Consider the following 24,079-nt stretch of genomic DNA (forward strand, 5'->3'; position numbering starts at 1 on the left):
TGTACAAAAATGTCGAACGTAAAAGTTACAACATAAAAGAAAAAAGTAAAAACAAAAAACAATCTTATTGAAATAGTTCTTTTAACATGAAAATTATTACAATTTACTTATATGTATGTATGTTAATATTAATATATTTTACATATTGCATAATGAACATACATAGAATAATAATTACATGTATTACATGGCATAATATAAATGATAATTTAAGTCTCGTGACCAAATTAAATATTTAATAATAATTTACCTTTGAGGATTCCATTTCTGTTTTTTTTTTTGTTATTATTCTTTAGGGGGAAATGATAAAATTTTGTGACATAATTTGAAAGGTTTACAAGTATAATTATTAAAAAGGAAATAATATTTATAAGCGCCGCATGTCATGCATATTATAATACATATATATATATATACATAATATACGCTTACGTATACGTACAAGAATTCAAATATGAAATAAGAATTTAATTTGAAATTAAATGTGAAATTTAAAATTTTTCTTTATATCAAAGTTGATTGTTGTATTTAATAGTATATTATTTTGGCTCCCCTTTATTGTTAAATTAAAATATTAATTATAAAATTACAGGCCCTATAGATACATGTATAATATTATACAATTGATTAAGAACGTGACTACTTGTTCACAATATGTAAACCATTTATTGAACGTGTATTCAGCTAAAATTGATTGAATGCTATTGTAATAGATTTCATTAAAAACTATTTTACAAATTTTTAAATTTGAGAATTTTTACTTTACTTGATTTACTTCAATTCTTGAAGCTAGATTTACTTCAATTCTAGATTTGTTTTAAAATGAAAAATATACGTTTAACATGGGGCTCTTTTTACCAATCCAAAGCGATTTAATATTGAGTAAGGCCATTTTTTTTTTTTGAAATTATACTTCCTTCCAATTACATAAAATATTAATTTCCTTTAAACATCCTAATTTAACTTCAACATATTCTTGCTGTTTTATAATTTTTTCGCGTATAAAATCAAACCACATATACGAAATTTTCGGAAAACAGTCTGATTTTTTACAAATTAAAAGAATTTATTGTACATTTGAAAAAGAAAATATTTTTGTCGACCTTAAAACGAAATAATTTTATGTTTAAAAAATTTATAAAAAATCTTAATGTTAAAATATCGCCTTTTTACGGATACAATGGCGAGGTATAGAATTTGTCTTGTTATGCGTATAACACAATTTTGTATGTAACAGCCCAATGCAAATTTTCGGTTCAATTTGAAGTACGTATAGCAAAATAAATTTGAACTTGAATTGTTTAGTAAATATATACTTATACTTTTTTCTCGCAGAGGTGATCCCAGATCTTTTCGATCCTTAGAATTTATGGTTTTCTGATATTATTTTTAATAAACAATTAAATTAAGTATTTTATTCTTAATTGAAATTAGAATTTTTCAAATCAAAACCTTAAATTTAAAAAACTATAAATTTGTGTTAAACAGTCCGAATTATAAAAGTATAAGTAGCAATTGTTTTATAATAGCAACTACATATATACATACATATCAGCATCTTATGCTTCAATTGAAATATTTAACAATACTTGAATGATCTCTGAAAATTAGCATGTTGCAAAATCCAGCGACTCTATTGTAATCATAGATTTAAATTATAGCACGAAATTCAATTTGTTATTTATTCCTCTGTTCTTCTCCTCCTCTAGTTTACCGAGAATTTTTAAATTTTATTTTGGATTTAACTATAAGAAAAATCAAATTTTCTGTTTCCCGGAAAAATTCTTTTATGAATTTTATTTTTTGATTAAGTGGCAAAGTACTCGTACCCTAGTGTACTACGCTTTAAGCATAATTTAATTGAAGCAAATTAAAGAAACCACAAAAAATAAATACAGAGAAAAATTTTATGTTAATTTTAATTAATTAATAATATAATTTGGATGAAGTTAATTTTCAAGTTTTTTTTTTATTAAATAATTTTTGTTTAATACCCATTTACCCATTAGGTTATGTCAAGGTCGTTTTATAAAAAAACGCCTTTTTTTTTACAAAATTTATTAACTTTTTGTTTTTGCAATTTATCTTTAAAGTCTTATAATTTTTATTAAAATATTTTACCAATATTTGGTCCTTAACTTTTAAATTATCAAAATATTGTTCACCTACTTATACTCGTACACCTGCAAAATAAAAATTTTTATTAAAGTTTCTCTTTAAAGAAATTAAGAGTAATTTTTTAGTTTTTTCTTACTTTATTATTATTATTCACTTTGGAGTATGAATAAAATCACTAAAATTTTAATAATTGAATAAATTAAGTGATTAGAATTTGTAAGTATATGTAATTTCTCCAGTGGAAATGACAAAAATCAAATAATTGTTATTATTTTTGTTTTGCCTCCTCTGTTTTCACATTTTCATTTTGTTCAAAAACTTTTTCCAAACTTATTTTGTAAAATTAATTAAATATTAACGAATGTTATATGTAAAACACATACGTATATGAAAAGTTTGCCTTTTTTCCAATTAAAATTTTTTTTATAGAATTTGTACTAAGTATATGTGTGTAAGTTTGTAAAACATGAAATTTCAAGGAAATTTGTACTAAATTTTTTGATTCAGTCATTTTGTAATAAAAATTTGCTCAATTAAATTAGACTAAAAACTTTTTAATTTAATTACAGTTTTAGAAATATTCTTTTTTTTTTCTAGGGGCATTTTTAAAAAAATATTAAAATTTTGAAATTTTGGTATTTTGGAAAATTAGATATAAAATTTGAAATCCTTATTTTGATTTCAATTTCCAAAATTTACAAAATCGCATATCGCTGACTTTTCCAGAAATGTAATAAATTAATTGCAAAATCAAATATATAGATGGCTTGATATTTATATTTATAGATAAATCCTCTAATATTTGTGGTTTGAACGACATTGATTTCCAAAATTTGATTTTTGATTGCACCGAGCCTAAATTGTCAAAGTTAGACGAATTAATAGTGAGTAGTTACTCATTTAATTCCGCTCACCCTCAACTGTATTAAAGGTAAATTAGACGCCTCAACTGCCTTATTGCTGAAATTATTATAAGTTTTTTCACATTTTATTTATAAAATTTTAAGTTAAATTTGCTCTTTCCTAAACCTACACACTTTAAGTAAAATATTAATAAAAATATAAAAATAGAAATTCGATTAAAAAATTTTTTTGCATTATATAATGGTGTTGAACAAAATGAAATTTAGTTATAGCTATACGTAAGTGTGTACTAGTATGTATACAAAATCAAATACATAAAGTGAAAAATGTTCAGTCTCGAATAGAATTGCACTCATGTCAATTGAGGCATCTGGTCTATTTTTTGTTTCGTTTTTGATTGACACGAGAGTTAAAAAATTCCTTTTCAAATCAAGGCAATAAAATTATTAATTTTTAAACGTGTGGCTTTGTTGGCCTTCTCTACATAGCTACTTGTATTTGACTGAGAACCCAGTGCTTAGATAAGATTCTAAAATTTAAAATTAATTGAAAATTTATAAAATTTTACAAAATTTATTTTGCATTATAATTGAATAATTAAATGGAAAAAAATCTACACAAATTTAAAAAAAATATTGCAGATTTTTATACTTCTTATACATATAGGAAAAAAATTTAAAGAACACACAACAAGCTATATTCCTCTTAATTTTACCATAAAAAAAAAAAATGATAATACTCAATTAATCCTATATTACCATGCAACAAGGAACAAATATTCAGCTTTAGCTCAATGATTTTCCCAATTCAGATTTTTATCTCCTAATTTTTTATTATTTAAAATTTCGTATATATATACTACAGTATATTTGTATGTATATATACATTGCTACAATGAAATGAAGAACACATTAAATTTTTATGAGCATAGAATGAAATTTTTAAATTGTTGATAAAAAAAAATTACAACTTTAATCCAATTTTCATGGATCTCGGATAATAAACTTGTTGCTTAAAAATTTTGTCAAGTATAATAGAATTAAAGTGTTTATTATCATATTTTATTCATTTTATACTTAATAATAATTAATTTTGTAATATATATATATATATATATATATATATATATATATATATATATATAGATATATATATATATATATATATTGTTATCAAAAGATAAATTTTTTATGAGATTATCAAAACACAAAATGTTTATGTCATTCTTTCAAGTTTATTTTTTTAAATAAAGTCCTTGTTTAGTATTCAAATTTGTTTAGAGAAATTCATTGTGTATATATACATACATACAATGAATTTCTCGTATATATATGTATATATATATAAAAATAAAATGCATTTTAAGGTTTTTGCAAATATCTTTTAAGTACAATTCCAAATAGTAAAAAAAAAATAAATTTTTTCGAAAGAAAAGATTTTTGGCTTTTCCTCGCATCTGTCTGTGCGTTCGTCTGCAACAAAGCAAATAAATAGAAATTAATTGGAAAATTATTTCCCGGTAACAAAACATTTAACCTTCCAAAAGTCCCAACCCCTAAAAATTCTAAAACAAACCTTTATCAAAGTTTATAATTTATTTTAAAGGACAAGTTTAAAGTGCTTAAATTTCATAGAAATTGTAGATATTTATAAATACTAATTTTCAATCTCTTTGCTTCTAGGAATAAATCCCCTCAAATTCTGAAAAGTATTACCCCTAAAAATATGCAAAAATTATTTATATAATAACACGCAAAGATACAAAATTATTAAAATGAAATGTGCTATTTTACAAGCCCTTAATTCAATTTACTTTACAAATTTTGTTATAATTTGAATTTGTATACCTTATAAGATTTATTCCAGTGAGGATTCTTATTACATTTTTTTATATTTCTTTTAATTAATTGAATCATGTTGAATAAATGAATTTTTTCTTTTTTTTGTTATCTTTAATTTCATTATTCAAATTTTTCAGACTTGAATAATTTTACATTTAAACTGAAAGTATTATAGTTATACGAGTATATATACATATTAGAATATATTTACATGCCTACCACAATTTTTTATTCATTCTTACTCTCTTGTTATTGATTTTGTGCACAGTTATATTTTTGTCTTAAAATATTTTAAAGACTTTACTACTCAAATTGAATTAAATTGCTATTTAAATTAATTAGTTCAATAAACCTTTGCTTCTATATTATTTTGAAAATATTTGAATTTGATAATAAATTCAAGAATAATATGATAATACTCGTACATGAATCAATAATGTAGTGATTACGGCAAAGCTCCTCTAATCGAAGAGCTTGGAGTTCGAAAACTGGTTACTATAAAATTTATACTTATTATTATATATTATTCAATATTAAATCCCAATATTCAGCATCATCCAATATTTAAGTAATACAAGTAAAACGCCATGGCAGGCAGGCTATTCACCTTCCAGTTTTGACTCGAAACATATGAATTTGAAGATTGACTCTGAAGTCAAGCAGAGGGCTCTAATATAATAGTATTTTCCCAAGTACGGAAGAAAAATAATAATAATACTCACAATAAGAGAAATGCTCAGGATTTTAGAATTCTGTAAAATCAATCTAACCACAAGCTGGTAATAATTAATTTGATCACGAACTAGTTGTACAAATTCAAGTAACTTTTAAACTTTTATTTATACAAAAAATTATACTCTTCCTTTATTTTCTAACTGAATTACAACTGTAAATTGTTTTGCTTATCTGTAACTTTATTTCATTGATTTAATATTCAACAGGACAATATAACAATCGCATTCTACAAAAATTCTCCATTTAAAAGGTAATCCTTTAAAAACTTTAATAGCATTAAAACAAAAAATAATTAATATTGAAATTTATTACAAATGGTCTCTATGGTACAAAGATTAGTTTCTCGTTACATTTATATACAAAATTCAATTTCAATTATAAAATATTAAAAATCCATAGCTATACAAAAATGTAAAAGGAACAAGAAATTCGAAATTAATTTACACTATAGCCATTATACTTTTTGTTTGTTTATTAAATATAAGCGCTTGTTTTGTGTTTTTTTAATGTTTTTAAATAAACCCTTAGATTTTATGTGAATTTAGAGTGTATTTTTGTATTTTTTTTTTTTTTGCTGTTCATGCATCTATTTCGTTTTTATATATTTTAATTGTAATATACTTTGTTTATATGTAGGGGAATTAAATTTTATACTGCAATACGACAATTATGTAAACAATTTAAAACCCTATAATAGTTGCATATAATTATTGTTGTATATATTAATAAATTTAGAAAATGGAGTATATTTTTAATTACTTTAGAGATTTTATATAAATATGGTAAAAAAATAATAAAGTTAATTAAGAATGCGAAAAAATAAAAGTGAAAAAATTTATTTTGTTTTAAACAATTTTTAACATTTCCGGCCCAAGCTATTTAGCCTTTCTTTTTTATTTTTTTTTAATGGTTAATTATTGAAGTGTTAATGTCAAAATAAAAATACTAGAGAGTTTCTAGTCCCCTTTTAATAAAATTTTCATACTAATTTTCATTTGTATATAAAAAAATTATTGTAATTAAAATCACTAATTAAATTGGGAGAATGAAGTACTCTTCGTGTTAAATATAAGAATTATTAAAAAAAAATTTTTTTTTTCTATATAGGGTATGAAAATATTTGCAAATTTTTTAATTTATTATATTTAATTACGTATAGCAAAGTTTGTTAAATGGTTCTTATAATGTTGGAAATTTTATAAATGCTTAAAATGGGTTTATGCTCTTATGGGACTAATTATATTTAGTTTTCTAATTATACAATAATATGAAAAGGTCTAATGCGGCAAAAGCATGTTCGAAACTGTTTGAAACAAATACATAAATATGGTTTAAATGAGGAAATGAGGAAGTCCAAAGGAAATTAAATACTGAACTTCAGTGTAATTTATTATTTATTATGTATCTATTCAGTGTATAGATGTTCACTATCCGGAAACTGATTTTCCTAAAGAGCTTTCTTCACTCAGTTTCTTTGTAGAGAACAGAATTTCTTTGTTTGTTGCAATTATCAAGATTAGATGGAAAATGTAAAATTTATCCCTTACAAAGATCGACTTTTTGTTTAACCAGCTCGGATGTAAATTTTTTTTTTTGAAAATTCAAAATATCTATAAATCTGAATTGCGATTTAAAAAAAAAACAGCATGACTTGAATTGAAATTTTTTGCGATTACAATGCATTCCTTATTGTGTGTAATGTGATGAGTATGGAAATGTATGAATACTGTTTCTTCTTTTTCTGAGGAATTAATTTATTTTGAAAAATTTCTTGAATTTTTGTAGGAAATTTGAAAATATTCCAATAGGGTTCTCTACTGCTGTTGCAATAATAAATTTTATGGTATATTAAATTTAAAGTATTCAATTTGGAAAATGCAATCAGTGCGTTTGATTCCTAAAAATTTTGGATGTAAGTTTTTGCAAGAACCAGTTTATTTAATTCTTATAATTTAAGAATAAATAATCTCAACTAGATCAATATGCCGACGTGCAATAAAACCCATTTTAAGAGGTTTTATTGCACTATGTCTATTAAATATTTCAATAAGCTTCCAGAACATAATAGAAACTCAAATTCACTAAGCAAGTTTGCGAAACTTATTAAAGAATGATTACTGCAAATAAATTACTATGTTTTTGAATCCTTAACTTAATTTTGTTTTTATTTTTTCTAGAATCAAAATGTTGCGGAAATATCACAGTTTCTTTTAATCTTAATTTTGTGGAATCTATTTTTATTCATGGTAGATCAGTAGTTGATATTCGGCCAGACGTGAATGCAGATAAAGTTCTTTTCTTTTGTACATCTTTGATACATTTAAAAACATGCTGTGAATTGATGGAACTTTTAATTAATGCAGACGTTTTTCATTTTAGTTTTAAAAAACACGTTACTATTCCTCCTCTATGTAGTATTACTAGAAGCTACAATTCAGTGTCTTTTGATTATAAACTTAAATTGTCAGTTGAAGATATCAATGATTTTAAATGGGTTGTTTTCAATGAAATTTACTCTAAAATAAATCCGGCTAAATTGCAAATTCCTAAATACATCATTGATATGCATATTAAAAGAATTTCCAAAAAGGAAGATATTGAGACTTTTAAGAAAAGAATATCAATTTTGTACTTCGGATGCGAGTATAAAGACGTTTATTATAATATTATTTGTAAAGAAATTTTGAATTACTTATGCTGTTCTTTTTATCCATTATGTAAGTGTAGAAAGTAATACCCACCCTAGTTTAAACCCCACAAATGTAGTATGTATTATATTTTAAAAATGCTAAGTTGTTTTTTGTTTTGTTTGTTTTTCCCTAGGCTAAAATTTGAATTATACTAATTTAAGTATTTCGTATAATATAAAAGTTAAAATGTAATTTGAACATAGTTTAAGAATGCAATATAAATTATACAACACTAGTGTTCCTTACACTACTGTTTAGTTTCAACTTATCAATGTACATACAATTATTAGTTATTTGTTAGTTTTTAAGAAAAATTTATTGAAAGGAGTCATTGTAAGAAAACTATACAAATACATTGTAAGAGTCTTAATTAATAATGAAACTCAAAAGGAGTGAAGCAGTTCTCTGTATAAAAGTTCATAAAAAATAATGACAATTAATAAAAATGTCATTTACTTTCCGATATTTTTGCTAGTATTTTGCTGTCATTTGTTTAAAAATTTGATTTGTTTTTTTTTTGCAACTGAGACGACTAATCAAAAATTATCATTTTTTCTCTCTATTATTTCTCAGAATTATAATGTCAATTTCAATAAACAAAATCTAGGTATTGAAATATTATGTATCATGAAATTTAAGAAAATCATTAGTGAAAACATCTTAATCGCAATATCATAAACATAGACGCTATTCTACACATTTCTCATCTGATTTGAAAAAGCATATTTAAAGAAAATCTTGTTGCATTCAAATTTTATTTGAGAAATTCTATAGTGCTACATTTTTTGTTTGTGTACATGCTTACTACTATATTAATTGTATATACCTTTCAACAAAAACCTATAAGTGCATATGCCGATTATATACATATTATGTAATTGAATATTCTATATACTTATATATTTTTCTCTTATATAGAAATTCCTTAAAATTTATGCAATCTATTTATTTATTTATTTTTTTTTTTGTTTTGTTTGTACCATGAAATATTTTTCATCATGAACTTTAACCGGTAATATTTTGTTCAAGTATTCAACTAACACGTATATATACGCATTCACGATTATGTCTGTAGTTGTGTATATGTATTCAAATGCAAATTTATATTATACGAAATTGTCTTCTTGATAAATGACAATATTCTACTTTTAATATTTTGCTCAAAAATTTTCAAAATGCTCTTAGAGTGGTTAGAAAAAAAATTTTAAGAAAAGAAGAAAAATATAAGAAGGATCACATTACAAGAGAATTACTTATGCTAAGTATACTATTGGAATTATTAAGATTATGATAGAAATTTTTAAATTGTTAAAGTTGAATTAAAATTTTGTATGTTTAATTAAAATTTTGTTTTAAAAAAGTTAAAATGATTTTTGATTAAAGTAGAAGATCAATTAATGTATATATCGTCTTGGTTATCACTTCAGTTTCTTGCTTTTTACTGCATCTATGAATGCTATATGAATCATATATAGTTCTCGCATATTTTTTCATTGACACAGAGTCAAAGAGAAACAAAGAAATATTAAGAGTTGTCAGATAAGCAGTATCTGTTAGAGCTCTGTATAATTTCAGAATTTAGTACCGTAATCATTCAATTAGTAACTTAAAACAAACTGTGTCTATATGCAACTGTATTTAAAATTTCATTATTTAATTAATTGACTCTGACTCTTTTTATTATAGAATACATTGTTTTTCTTTACATTTTACAAATTGTTAACATATTTTAGCTTTCTTAAAATAAATTTTTAAACAGATATCTGATTTTCGAGGTAATGTTAATTTGTATATTGTTTAATTGAAACCCTGGTTATTGCTGAATAAGATACCCATTTATTTACATATGCGGCCCTCTATAGTTTTACTATGTTATTCCAAACAGTTTTATATTAAATGCTTATTTTTTTATTATTTTTACAACTCAAGCTATTATTAGATCCAGCTAATAATTAAACTGCTTCTATATCCATATAGCACCGCAGATATTCAAATTCTAAAATTATTACAGTTTAAATTTATGCTTAAATTTATGATTAAATTTTCCTAGAAACAGTAATGAATTTTACATTAAAAAAAAAAAGCAATTAAAAAGGTCCTTATAAATTGCCTTCAATATCTTGTTGTTAACAAAATTTCCAAATAACACTTTTAAAGGATGTTCACATTTAAATACGTCACACAAAATAAAACGCTTAAATATTAAAAATTTTTTCCATTTTTGTTTTTTAAATTCCTGAAATAGTTAATTATAGTGTAAGGTATACAATATGAATTGTGTTATGAATGTGTGTGTCTGTAGTTCAATTCATTACACCATGTTAATTAAAGCATGCATGTGTAACAGACGTTATTTTTTTAATTGACTATTTCTTGAAATTAACCACAGAGTATAACTATAGTTGATATAATAAAAGTTGTAGAAAAATATCAGTTATTTTCTCGTTTTATCACTTGATTTTTTATTGTCTACAATAATTTCGTGACACAATTTAAGCATAACAATATAATTTGTAATAAGTCAAATTTTTTTTTTTGTTTTTCATATTTTAATATACAAATTTGTTAAAATTAATGATTAGATAACTTAAAATTAACTATAGTAATAAAAAAATGAAGGAAGCAATGAAGTTAATTTTAATTTAAATTGCAATAAATTGTAAAATATATGGGAGAAAAAAATGTAGGGCATTGTGAGGAAAAAATAGACGTCGTCTTTCCCCACCAAACGACTGCCAGTTTATCCGTCCGATGGTTTGTTCATCCGACCGTGTAATTGTCAATTCGGTACATATAGAACTTTAGTTATAGGCAATCTAGGAGAACAGTTTCGCCTACCTTTCTCACACCATGTAAAAACATACGATTCCCATATTAAGTTTTAAAAATATCATTTTTGTAAATTTAATTCCGTCAAAGCAAAAATTGAGTTACTATTGAGTTCGTTTTTCTTTTTCTTAGTTTATATATATTTGGTTTAGTTGGAAAATTTCAAGTTATCATCTCTCAAAATTAGAGAAAATCAAATTCGGCTTCTTATTTTTCCGATAATGAAATATTTTCGAACAGCAAATGTTTACTATCACAATATATGAAAATTATTTGTCTTAATTTGCCTTCGTAAATTTCTATATAATAAGCTGAAACCTATTAACGCTTCACTTAATTTTTCCTTTACCCTAAAAGTATGCAATAATTATTATGTGTAATTAAAATGCGTTTCATGTATAATTTTGGTAACTTATAGAGAATAATTTAAGAAAAATATTCTTTCAAAAATAAAATTTTCTCATTCGCTCAAGAGAAATGTGCTGCTTTATAAACCATTAATTTGATTCGAATTAATTTTGTTTAAGAGAATTTTATTCAACTAAACCTGATAAAAAATAATTTATGTTACAAATGTATAGGGAAGAAGACCGAAACTGCCTGTATAATATATTCATAAAAAATTAATGAGAAAAGTAGCACACAGTTATTTACTATAGGAAAACACATTTGAAATGAATGCGTTTTTGGCTATTAATTTGGGCTTTTTGTTCATTCAAATCAAAAATTTTATTATTTATTGTTTAAGTACTTGAATAAAAGAAAACATAAAAGATAGCTTTTTAATGACCAAAAACGTTTTCTATTCAAAATTTTTGTTTTTTTTTTATTTAAATACAGGAAATCTTTTTTTAAAAGTTTTGCGATAAAAGGCGAAATGAAAAAAATAAAGACAAAAAGGCTTTTTTAGAAAAAATTGAAAGATTTTAATGGATTTCAATTTTCATATTTAATTCTGGAATGGGTTTGCACATGGTACTGCATCATTCATACATTTTACCATTTTGTAAATTCATATATGTATAATTAAAAGCAAATGATCGAATGGTGCACCCTTTAAATTTCCATGTTTCATTTTATAGCATAGTAGCTAATAGTAAATTTCAATTATTTCAAAAACTAATTAAGGTGAATCCATGATAATTAGTAAATAAAGTGCCGAATTATGGTTTATTCGCACCTCAAAAATTTTGTACAGTAGGCTAACTAGGTTTTGATTCCTATAATCTGATTGTTATGGTGTGGGGTCTAATTCAGTAGGGTTTTTTTTTCAAATCATACATCTTAAAATGAAAATTCAATTTATAACGATATTTTAAATTACTTCCGACCAAATCTTTAATATATAGATGAACCATTTTCGAACATAATTAAAATATGACATGTTTCGGACGCCCGAACAAAAAAAAAAATTTATTTCTCATACTAATTTTTAATTATGTAATTTATTTATTCGTTACGTACCATAATGTGCAGAAAGCTTTTATATTGTTTCACATTTATAATGACCGCATAATATTCTTGTCAGTATATTGTGTAGTAGGACTAGACTAAACGTGTGCATAATATTTATTATCCTCCTTCTTTTTTAAACATTTTCTTCTTCATTGTACGAAAAAAAACCAATTACTTTCTTGTTATTGTACTTCTAAGTTTAGTTTAGCTTAGTTTAGTTTAAAAGACCAAAACATGACAAAAAATTTTTTTTTATATTCATAATATAAAAATAAAATATTTTTTTTTTTTTGTAATAAAGTAACGTTTTAGGAATAAAATTGGATCGATACTAAAATTTGTGTCGTGTTTTATTCTATATGTACATATATGTATGCATATATATGTATGTGAAATTCAATTGTTAAAAAACAAAAATAAAACAGGATATTTTTAGTTTTATAAAGGACATTATATGTTATATATTGATATTATATACGAGCATATATTTTGTACACTCATGTGTATATGAATATGTTAGGTATTTTTATGTACGTAGAGAGTCTTATAATTCCATTTTACAAATCTTATCATAAAAAATAATAATAATAGTAATAATAAAAGTAAATCAAGTTGGCTCAAACTAATGGTTTGTAAAGTATAGCACTTTTCCAGCTCGAGCAAGTGAAAATACTGCTTTTAAAAAACAATCCATTATAACTTTCATTCATCTACAAAAATATTTCAAATGATTGCATATATTAAGGATGAGAGTGAGAAAAAAACTTTATAGAGGCGTTAACTTAATGGTCGAATTCAAGGGTTAAAATTTAATTTTTGATGGCATTTAATTTATCGTCAAATTTTTGCATTTATTTCCAAAAATTGGGAAAAACTTGCAATTTCAGAAGTAGAAGATTATAAATAATCAAACTATTTTGAAGTTGGAAAAATCAGCTACTATTTTTCTGCGTTTGCAGCATTTCAAAAATATTTATGGTTTCTTAAAATAAATAGTCAAAAAATAGCATTTATACGATTTTAAGGGGCTATAATTTTTAAAGAGTGAGAGCTAGATAAAATAATTTCTACGATAATAAATTTCTGAAAATTATCTATTTACTTATATGCAAAATTTCAACTGTCTATCTTAAAGAGTGTAAAAGTCTTGTAAACAGATCAACGGACGAACGAACAAAGTAATCAAAATATCAAGCTTTTCGTTGCACACTGTTTTTTGAAAAGTGCTTAAAAGAACAAAAATAATGTTGAAGTAAAAAATAAAATAATTTCTTTTCTAATTTTATATTTCAATATTACATTTTCGATGGTAAGAAATTGAATTCGGATATTTATATATAAGTAATATGATTTTTTTTTTTACATGCATACATTATACATACCAAATATTATGTATGTACATATATGTATATGAGAGAAAAGGAATAAATGAATAAGGAAATCATAAAAAAAATAAAGGTGAAAAAGCATTTATTACCGACCGTATTGTGTAAACAATAGGTAGGTGATGGCAACAAATTTTGCATATCGAGTTTTCGGTGGGAACGTACTTCTCCATAGTAGGGAAGTGTAAATAAACTATTTTTAGCAACCTGTCGGTCTGTCGGTCTGTCGGTCTGTCGGTCTGTCGGTCTGTCGGTCTGTGTGTGCACGCGTGTATCTCAAGTTCGGCTGAACCGATTTTGATGAAATTTTATATGTAAGTTTATTTCCACCATGGCACGGATCGATCAACTTTTGGTATATATCAGGCCTCGGGAACTGCACTTTTTAGCGGGCCTGTTTTACATTTTTGAGCATATTGAAGAACATATTCAACCGATTTACTTGAAATTTCATATATAAGTTTTGCTCTACCGGCGATGAAACCTCCTAACTTTTGGAAGAAATCAGGCGTCAGCAACTGGACGTTTACTACGGGCCAAATATACATTTTTGTTTATATAAAGAGAAATAATCAACCGATTTCATTGAAATTTAATATTTGAATTCCTTGTATTAAAACAATGAACATGTAAATTTTTTGGAAAGATCAGGGCTCGAAAACTGATCTGCGGGCCGATTTTACATTTTTCACCATATCTACGAAACGAATTGATGGAGTTTCTTGAAATTTGATATTTGAGTTCTGATTGTTACCGAAACTAAATGGCGAGCATTTCAGGGAATTCGGGTAGCACAAAGCGAAACTCTACTAAGAGCCAAATTTACATTTTTCTAGGTATGCTAACTATAAGCTTACTAATGTCCTAAAAATTGGAAAGAAGTATTTAACAGACATTTTTATAATATTCTGTAACACTTTCACTTAACTAGACAATACACATTGCGGTCGGTTATGTGCTGACCACATCAGATTTTTTTTTATTCAACTGCCCCTTTCTCTCTCTCTCTCCTTTTCGGTTCTGTCATTTAATTTATACTTTATTTCTTAGAGAGATTTTAAAATTCAACTATAATTTAGACATTTATTATAAAATTCTGGAATTAAAATATTGAGCCTTTAATCGATTTTACCGACTACTCAAAATTTAATTATTTTTTTTTTAAATTTTTCAACACTTATACGATTGCGTATGAAATAAATTCATTTGATTAGAGAGTATATATAAACAGCATGAGATATTAATGCTTGCAAACATTAACGAGCTTATATCGGAGTATAATTAGTTAGATTTAATGGAAGTATAATTAATATAATATGAGAACATATTGTTTGCTTGTATGAATGTGAGAGCAATATTGTAAACAGTGTATTAAAATATTGAATGAGATATTCCAGAATAAATAAAAAATTATTAGGTATGTTTAATTTGGAGTGCTTATTTGTGATCTTTAAGTTTTACACAGTAATTTTCGATATATACTTAAGCTTTGTTGAATATAACTTGCCATATTGAGCAAATTATAATTCATTGGTAATTTCGAACAGCAAAATTCCTGAACAAAATATGTGGAGTTCTTCAAGTTTGATTTTCAAAAAAATTCATTGAATATTTGTGTTGAAAAATTTGTTATTATTTCATCAATTATTTCAATTCAATTACAATTTTCAATTAAGCAATAAACGATTAAATTACGTAAACGTAATTTTTACTTAATAATATTTATTTGGCATTGAAGAACTCTTCTATATCCTATAAAATTCATATTCTGTTATTCATTTGCAGTTCTGCATTTTTGCAATATTACCTTATTATATTCAGAAAATTTGTCGGGAGTAAATCGTATAAAGCGTGTGTTCATTATTCTGATAATATCGAAATAATTTTTCACGTGTCTTAAATTTTTTTTTTAATTTTAATATATTTGACCTGTACGTGCACTTTTATATGCACTTTTGCTATTTGTATAAATTTTTCTGCTCTATTAAGAATTTAAGGATACTCTTATATATGCTAACATATTTTTAAGGAACTGTGTACTAGGTATAATATTTTCGAACATAATTTTTTAACGTAGTTTCTAAAGTATATGATAAAATTTATACATATTTGTATACATACTCGTATTATTGTTGGATTTCAAGTTTATATAAGGAAGACTCAATTTACGTGAATGAAAAAAAAAAATTTTTTTTACATTTAAGCAGAGAACACATTTAGAAGGAGAATCGTCAAAATTGTATGATTTTAATGAAAAAAAAATAGGATAATAAGAAAAAAAATGTTGAACAGAAAAATTATTCAAGTATCTTTTGAAAAATATTGTGTTTAGTTTTCGCTTCAATTTGAAAATAAACCAAAAGTTTTATCCTATTGAGTGGAAGAAGTTGTTAGTCATAGTACAACACTTTTTTTCTTTTTTTTTATTCTGCATAATCAATGACTTGATCTTGATCTTAGTAGAAACTCACTTGTTCGATAAGAAGTTTCTTTCTTTTGATTACCAAATGATTACAAACTTTAAATATTTTGATTCGACAATGGTAAAGCCCGACATGTATAGAGAATTTTCATCTTATACAATTGCAAAAATTTAAGACGACTTAAAAACAATGATGGACTGTTCTGAACATACAAACAAAAATAAAATATAACATCCTCTGTGCCAAAAATATTTCTATAACTTTGTCACCTACATTTTTCTTTGCTTACCTTGTAGCACTTTCCTCAATTATTATTACCATATACAAAGAAATATTTGAAATTATTCCTTTCCTATATAAAAATTATTAAAAAAAATGTGGTTTTTAGCTCGACTTTGATTGCCGCCTAAAAATTAATGGACAACATATAATACATGAGAAATTTTATCAAATCTAAGACATAAAATTGGTATAAATTGAAAAATTGCCGCGACTGATTTGAGAAAACCGTCCACTATTTCAATATTTCGTAGTATTAAATTAAAGAAAACTAAGAAAATTTTGAATATACGCGTTACGTGATTTGAATCAAAATATATAGAGAAATATTTTGCGCTTTCAATAACAAGTCTAGTTAGTAAACTAACAATTTTGAGATGTTACGGGGTTATTTTTAATGTACGAGGTGCTAGCCATCATTTTTAAGGAAAAAAACGTCTTTTTTTTGGAAAAGTGTTACTTTAGAAACCGTTTTTTCCATTCGAATTTATTATAATTTCCCTTTCCTAACTATTACGATTCTCATCTATTAAATATTTGCAAAATTACAATTAGACTGAATATTAGAGCTTATGATATCAATCAAAGTCAATCATTATCAGTTCAGCTTAAAATTGCAAATTATTTCAAGTAAATAATTTTTAATCAATTTTTTTGATAAAATTTTTTTTTTATTCAAATTAAGTAGCTACTTTTTTTCACCTTTTCAATTAGTATAATTGAATTTAAATTACAAAAAAAAAAATTGAGTTGAAATTGAATTTTTTAAATTTTTAACTTATGCATTTGGTATACATATATGGAAACCTAACCTAATTTTTTTTAATATTTATGTAAAGAGAGGCCAAAAGCATTGAGTAAATACGATACAAAATGTATAAAAAGGAAAATTATACGGGCTTACATGTTCTAAATTTTAATTTTATTTTTTTTTTTTCCATATATTCGTTTCGAATTTATTATTTCTTACTTTTTTTTTATACAATTGAATTCTGAATTTAAAAAATAAAATTGTATATGTAAAATTATAGTAAAAAAGAACAAAATGAAAGAAACAATAATGATAATAATAATAACAATAAAGGAACTGGAATAAAAGGATAAAAGAAAAATATAAATAAAAAAGAAAACTAAAAACAATTTAAGAATAAAGGTGTAAATTATACGAATCATATATCATAAAGTTTTAAAATTGTATACTTACATATATATACACACACACATGACATAAACATATTATGTATGACGTTTACATTCGAAATAAGGTTATTTCAGTTCAACGTGTTTTGAAAAAGGATATTTTGTTAGAATTAAATAAGGAAAAATATTTAATAATTTTCCCGATTAGCTTCTAACTTCTTGGAAATTCATATTTTTAATAAATATTACTCTTAATCAAAACAAGTAAATGAGAAAAATTCAATGATATCGAAAGTAGAGATTATGATGATTTCAAAAAATTATTCTATTTCATTTGTTGCAGCAACAAATTCAGTCCCGTATTGCTACGTTTTGTAGCAATACTAAGTATTACCAGAATTTTGAAAACATGCAAAGCATGTTTAATACTAAAAGCTAGATGATACTTTAAATTCATTTATTTTAAAATTTTTTCTTTTAATTAAATGAGTCTAAGAAAAATTGGAATAGTTTAAAGCAATAATGGAAAATTTAATTAACGTAATTACTGCGTTATAGGTTAACATCAATCTATTTGAAAAATTTTGCAATTCTTTTAAATGAATCCTACAATTCTTGTAATTGTAATGTACTTAAAATTTTGTTAACGTGTAATTCATAATTTTTAATCCATTTTAAATTAATTCTAATTGAGTGCGAAATATATGTAGGGTAAGACATTTTATCTCTTGTCTGTGACTATATTATTTGAAAATTTTAGTAAATCGCAAAGGTTTTTTAAAACATAATTTTGAAATCGTTATAAATTTTCATTTAAGATAGTTACCCACAATGTAAGCGATAAAGTTGCACAGAGAGATATGAGTGATTTTAAATATTTCACTTGAGACATTAAAACGAATCTCTTTAAATTTATTTTATATTATTTAGTGTTTTCTAAAAGTAAAAAATTTTAAAAATAATAGCCCAAGTAAAAAGTATTAAATTTTGCGCTTATACCCTGTTCTTATACTTACGAGAAAAAAATGTTCCCTTTACTCTCTAATGTATAACAATCTTCCAAATATTTTTTTAAAATACCCTCGGGAATATAAAATTATTCTTAAAATATATAAATATAGAAAATTTTAGTACAAGAATGAAAAAATGTACACGCAAAATTTTGTATATAAATTTATTTATTTGGAATGTTTTACTTATTTATGGAATTTATATGTAAAATTAATTCAATTCACTTTAAAATATACATATGTATACGTATGTGTATACATTAATTTGATTTATAAAGTAAAGTATACCGTAAATGCTAAGTAATTCTTATGTTGTTTTCTTTAAAAATGTTTATAGAAACAAATTCAAATTCTTAGAAAAAAAAAATTTTTTTTAATAAGTACCACCAAATGCTTTTATAGTAATTTGCTTTATAAAATGAAAAAAAATATTATTATATAGAGTGTGATTAAAATGATAAAAAAAAATTGAATAAAATTTGGATTAAAAATATTATTTTCAATCTTAATATGGCTCTGCTCTGCTTATAAAAACTGCTCGTGTTTATTGCTAAATTTTAATTTATAAAGAAAACGGAAAACTTAAATAAAATTCGAATTTAAAATTTAATTGCAATTAGTCTTAAATTTTTCCCTCGTTTTTTTTAATCAAATATTTAGATATATTTTCTTTATTTGCTTGAACTCGATTTGGAACAAAATTTTAAAATGCGGTTATAGCAGGCTATTTTCTATGTCTAAAGAACTAAATAGTGTCAACAAGAAAATTTTGTAGAACAAATATTTTTAAAACTACTATACTCCTTTATATATAAGCTAGTGTAGTCGGAAATATTTATACACTGTATGGTGTATAAGTGTGGAATGTCATGATACCCTCATATAATAACGTAAAGCATTAATTTGACATTATTATCAAACATCAAGTTCAACTTAATAATTTTAAAATAAATAATATTAAAATTGTATATATACCAGAAATCATGGATTATTATTAAATAAATTTATAATATAAATATTAAATATAATTTATTTCAACACATGAATTCACAATTTTTATTTATTTCAAAGTTTCAAGCTATTTATTATTTCTAGGAAAATTGCATATTTTTAGGATTCTTTTATAAATGTCACAATACCGCAAATTAATTTATTGCTAAATTTGTTAATAATTTTTGATTTATTAAAATTTTTTTTTTTTAAATGCTTGGATATTTTAAAAATTTTTAAATTATTTTAAATTTTATTAAAATTTTAAATGTTATTTAATTAATTTTCAAATATTTTTAAAAAATCACTTTTTATATTAACTTCTAAATGTTATATAATTTATATTAATCTATATATGTATGTATATGTTTATTCAGATTTATTTTGTTGTTCTATAAAAGTCACATAATATAATTTTATTTTCAAATTATTGCTATATTGTATATAGCTATCACCCTACACAAATTCGTACCAAATATATTGTATTAAATAAATAATTATTTTAAATTCTGTTACTTATCTATATTTTATTTTTCTTTTCTTTTTCATTTTCTTAAACAGTCAGTACAGTTGATTTTGAATACGATTACGAATATATTGATGCTGATATGGATGATCGTGATAGCTTGTATTATGATACCATTTCAATAGGTGGTCAATCATCAGAACCTGGAAATAATCGACGTTCATTATCATTATCAAGACAAACAATTTATCATTCAGCTGTTGATTTACCATCAGATCCAAATCAAAATAATTCAACACCAATAAAAAATCAATTATTATATGATCAAAATAAAAATAATCATTTATCACAACCTCATTTACATAATTATTTAAGTAATAATAATAGTAATATAACAGCATCTGGTACAATAACAACTGGAACAAATAGATCTGATTTATTATCTGGTCATAATACTGCCAATTATAGTGGAATACATTTATCATATGGTGGTGGTAGTGGTATAAATAATCGTAATTCAGCACCACCAAATACATATTTTAGTAGACAATCAACATATTTAGATGTCATTAATGATTATGCAGATGGACCAAGTTTAACTGGTGGTGGACCACCAGGTGGACATTCAGATGAGGTGTCTGCAAGACTTTTAAACGATAATAGTTTAACTAAAAAATTGCCAATTACGTACTCCCAATGGAAAACTAGGGTAGGGTAAAATATAAAAAAAAAAAAAAGTTGAAAAAAAAAAAACAGAACACACAAAAATAACAAAAATTTTTGTTAGATTGCAATGTAAAATTTTTAACTCTAGAGAATATGAGAGCAAATTAATTGTAAACAAATACTTATATAATTTATTAACAAAATTTAACTAAAATGAAGTATACTGACACAATTTGAGTGATATAGAATCGCTATACCAAAGAAATGACAGCTTAAAAAATTGCTTTTTAAATAATTTTTTATTTTGGTATTTTTTATATTTTTGGCTTTTTATCAAATTTTATTTAGTTTTTTATTTGTAGTTTTTAATTAAATTTCATTTGCTGCTTCAATTTTATTTTTATTTACGCTATATAAACAATTTAATTTTTGCTCTATAACTATGTATGTAAAATGTAACTTTCTGGCTTCAAACCCTTATGTATTTTGTATATTTTCCAACTTATTAAATTTTAAATGGTATTTAGTAACAAATAATAAAACTAATCTTATTGCAAATTCAAAATTTATAGCTTAGATTTACAATAACGATTTTATTATCTCTTATAATATTATTAAGGAATTCTGTATACAAGGCTTTATTATAAAAAATTTTTTTTGAAGGTCAATAATCTGATTAATATTTATTATTTCTACAATTGCTTTATCTAAGTTCACAACCTAGAACTATTCAAATAATATTGTTGATAATAACTTTTCGCTATTTTTCTTAAAGCTTACTAAATATTGCCTATTTTTAGGGTGCATACAATTTTTGTTTTGTAGGAAAGATGAAGAGTTCTTTTTTTGCTTTATCTGCAATTCTACAAGTTTTTTTTAAAGCATTTTTTTTTTGAAACAGATGTAAGAATATTTATATTGGATTTAATGAAAGCATTCAAAATTTCAATAATTTTTATTAGTTTTATTTCAATACATGATACAATAAGAAATAAATTCGAAAAATAGACAAAATCTTGCGGAAAAGCTCTTAATTCAATATTATATGTTATTAACTATAATTAATGCATAAATAAATTTTCGCCAAATATAATTTTAAATAGATTAACATTTTCCGAAAAAAAACCAACATTTTAAATTAGAATAATGAAATTTACTTTGCTAAAATAATCCAACATAATCACATAGATTCATTGAATGTCTTCTTCAATTAAATTTAAGGTTAAAAATTTATTTTACTTATATATAGACATTCTACCGGAAATTACACTTTAGTTTTTTTTTAAAGTTTTATACAAAATATTTAATATTATCAACCATGACCTATTTATTTTTGAAAATATAAAATAATATTTGCTATATAATTTCATAAATTTTATAAATATAAAAAAAAAAAAACTATATCTTATTAAAGTTTTACGCTTGATGACAATCTTGATCCTGCACAATATTTTTCATTCATTAATGAATTTATCAATATGTATGTACTTTCAACTTAAGTTCATATTCTTGATAATAAACATACATAAGCAAGTTTGTTTTCGAATATTTTTATACATGGTATAGTAGAAAAACCAATTATTTCTTTTTTGCAATTATTTTTCACAAAAATTAAATTTAAGCAATATATTTGCTATATTATGCATTCAATAGTACAGAAAAATAGTGATAAAGAATATATTTTTCAGTTTTATATAAATTTATTGGAACAAGCTATTTTAAATACGTCATAAGAAATTGAAATAAAATATAGAAAAGACCTAGGCAAGAATGTAAGCCTGGTTCGTGAAAGATAAAACTAGGCAACTCGTGTTCATTCGGATTTAAAAAACTCTTTCCGATTCTGAACAGAATCGGCTTTGAACTTTAGTGTTGAACTTCGGTACTTTAAAATTTATATACTACTTCAATAAATCATGCTACCGTATTAAACGTTTACCACAAAAAAATATGTTTAGGCTTGCATTTTTTTCATTCTGGTAATGATATCATTCAAAAATATAGGTAATGGCAACACTTAATATTAGCAGAATAAATTGCATTTTTTTTAAATAATTTTAAACATTCAGTCGAATTCGTTCAATGCTATTGCATTTCTTCTTAAAATATTTTTAATTACATAATAAATATATTACCATTCTTTTATAAACTTTTATCATAATATCTTTGTAACAATTCTTTATTCTATCTTTATATTACGATTTTAAACTTTAAAATTTTTGTTGTTCAGATAATTTAAAAAAAAAAAATGTTACTTCAAAATTTTAAAGTAAAATCTATATTGGATATTAAGAGAAACTATAAAATTAACAAGCAATGTTTAAAAAATATTAACATGTTTTAATTTATTTGACATTACTGATTAAATGCGGGATTATGACATTTTTTATTGCAAAGTGTTTACATGGTATCAAATTAACTTGTATTCTGAAATGTATGCTGACGTAAGGTGTAATCGATAATATTAAATGCCGGACGGCAACAACAATTGCATCTGACGGTTACCAATCGACAATCAGTATTTTTATGCTAAAAAAACTTTTGCATATGAACTTTTATATGCAATTTTTGCATGCAATCGGTTGAAAACTGCTTTAGCAAAAAATAATTTTTGAAAGTTTGAATTGAAAATTTGACTTAAAAGATATTTCTTTAAACAAGTTTACTTATCCTCTTAAAAATTTTTAATTTTGCACAAAAAAACAAAATCGGCGGTTAAAATTTTTTTATTACAAAAATGTCAAGAAATTTTAATAATATCGACAGACAATTGACTTTATTAAACACACAACATTTTTGTTTTTTTGTATAGTTCTTTAAATGTAGACATCTGTTGACAATACTGAAAGTTACAATACTTTTGTTAACTGTAATATCGATTAAGATGCAACCGAATTTAATGCATATTTTACATTATCGATTACACCTGTATTTATATAGTGTAAATTATGTGAAAATTTTGAGAATTTTTTTATCCTAAAAATGTTGTATTCCGAATTTTAAACAAGTTCCGAATTTTAATAAAGCAAATTATTGCATGTAATTAATTTTATACAATCCAATATAGATCTATAATAAAAATTTTTCTATACAACAAATATCACTTTTTTTATTGTGTGTATAAAATTTTAAGTCTCAATTTTATAATTTTCGAATGTATTAAATTTTTTTAACTATAAAAAAATCGT

The 24,079-nt window shown here is 23.6% G+C and overlaps 1 protein-coding gene across 4 annotated transcripts in view; it reads left to right on the forward strand.

Moving 5' to 3' along the window:
- The window catches only part of LOC129605307 (anoctamin-5), a 93,559-nt gene that overhangs the window by 42,356 nt on the left and 27,124 nt on the right, over positions 1 to 24,079 (forward strand). For 2 of the 4 annotated variants that reach the window (XM_055514983.1, XM_055514982.1), the window contains exon 2: positions 20,321 to 20,934. In XM_055514983.1, coding sequence (XP_055370958.1) covers positions 20,368 to 20,934 — 567 coding nt within the window. In that variant the 5' untranslated portion in view covers positions 20,321 to 20,367. Of the gene's footprint in view, positions 1 to 8,206; positions 8,276 to 20,320; positions 20,935 to 24,079 lie in introns of those variants that run through there. The other 2 variants (XM_055514984.1, XM_055514985.1) reach the window with 2 other exon arrangements.

The sequence above is a fragment of the Condylostylus longicornis genome, unplaced genomic scaffold (genome assembly GCF_029603195.1).
Source record: "Condylostylus longicornis isolate FDR11 unplaced genomic scaffold, ASM2960319v2 ptg000013l, whole genome shotgun sequence".
Lineage (NCBI taxonomy): Eukaryota > Metazoa > Arthropoda > Insecta > Diptera > Dolichopodidae > Condylostylus > Condylostylus longicornis.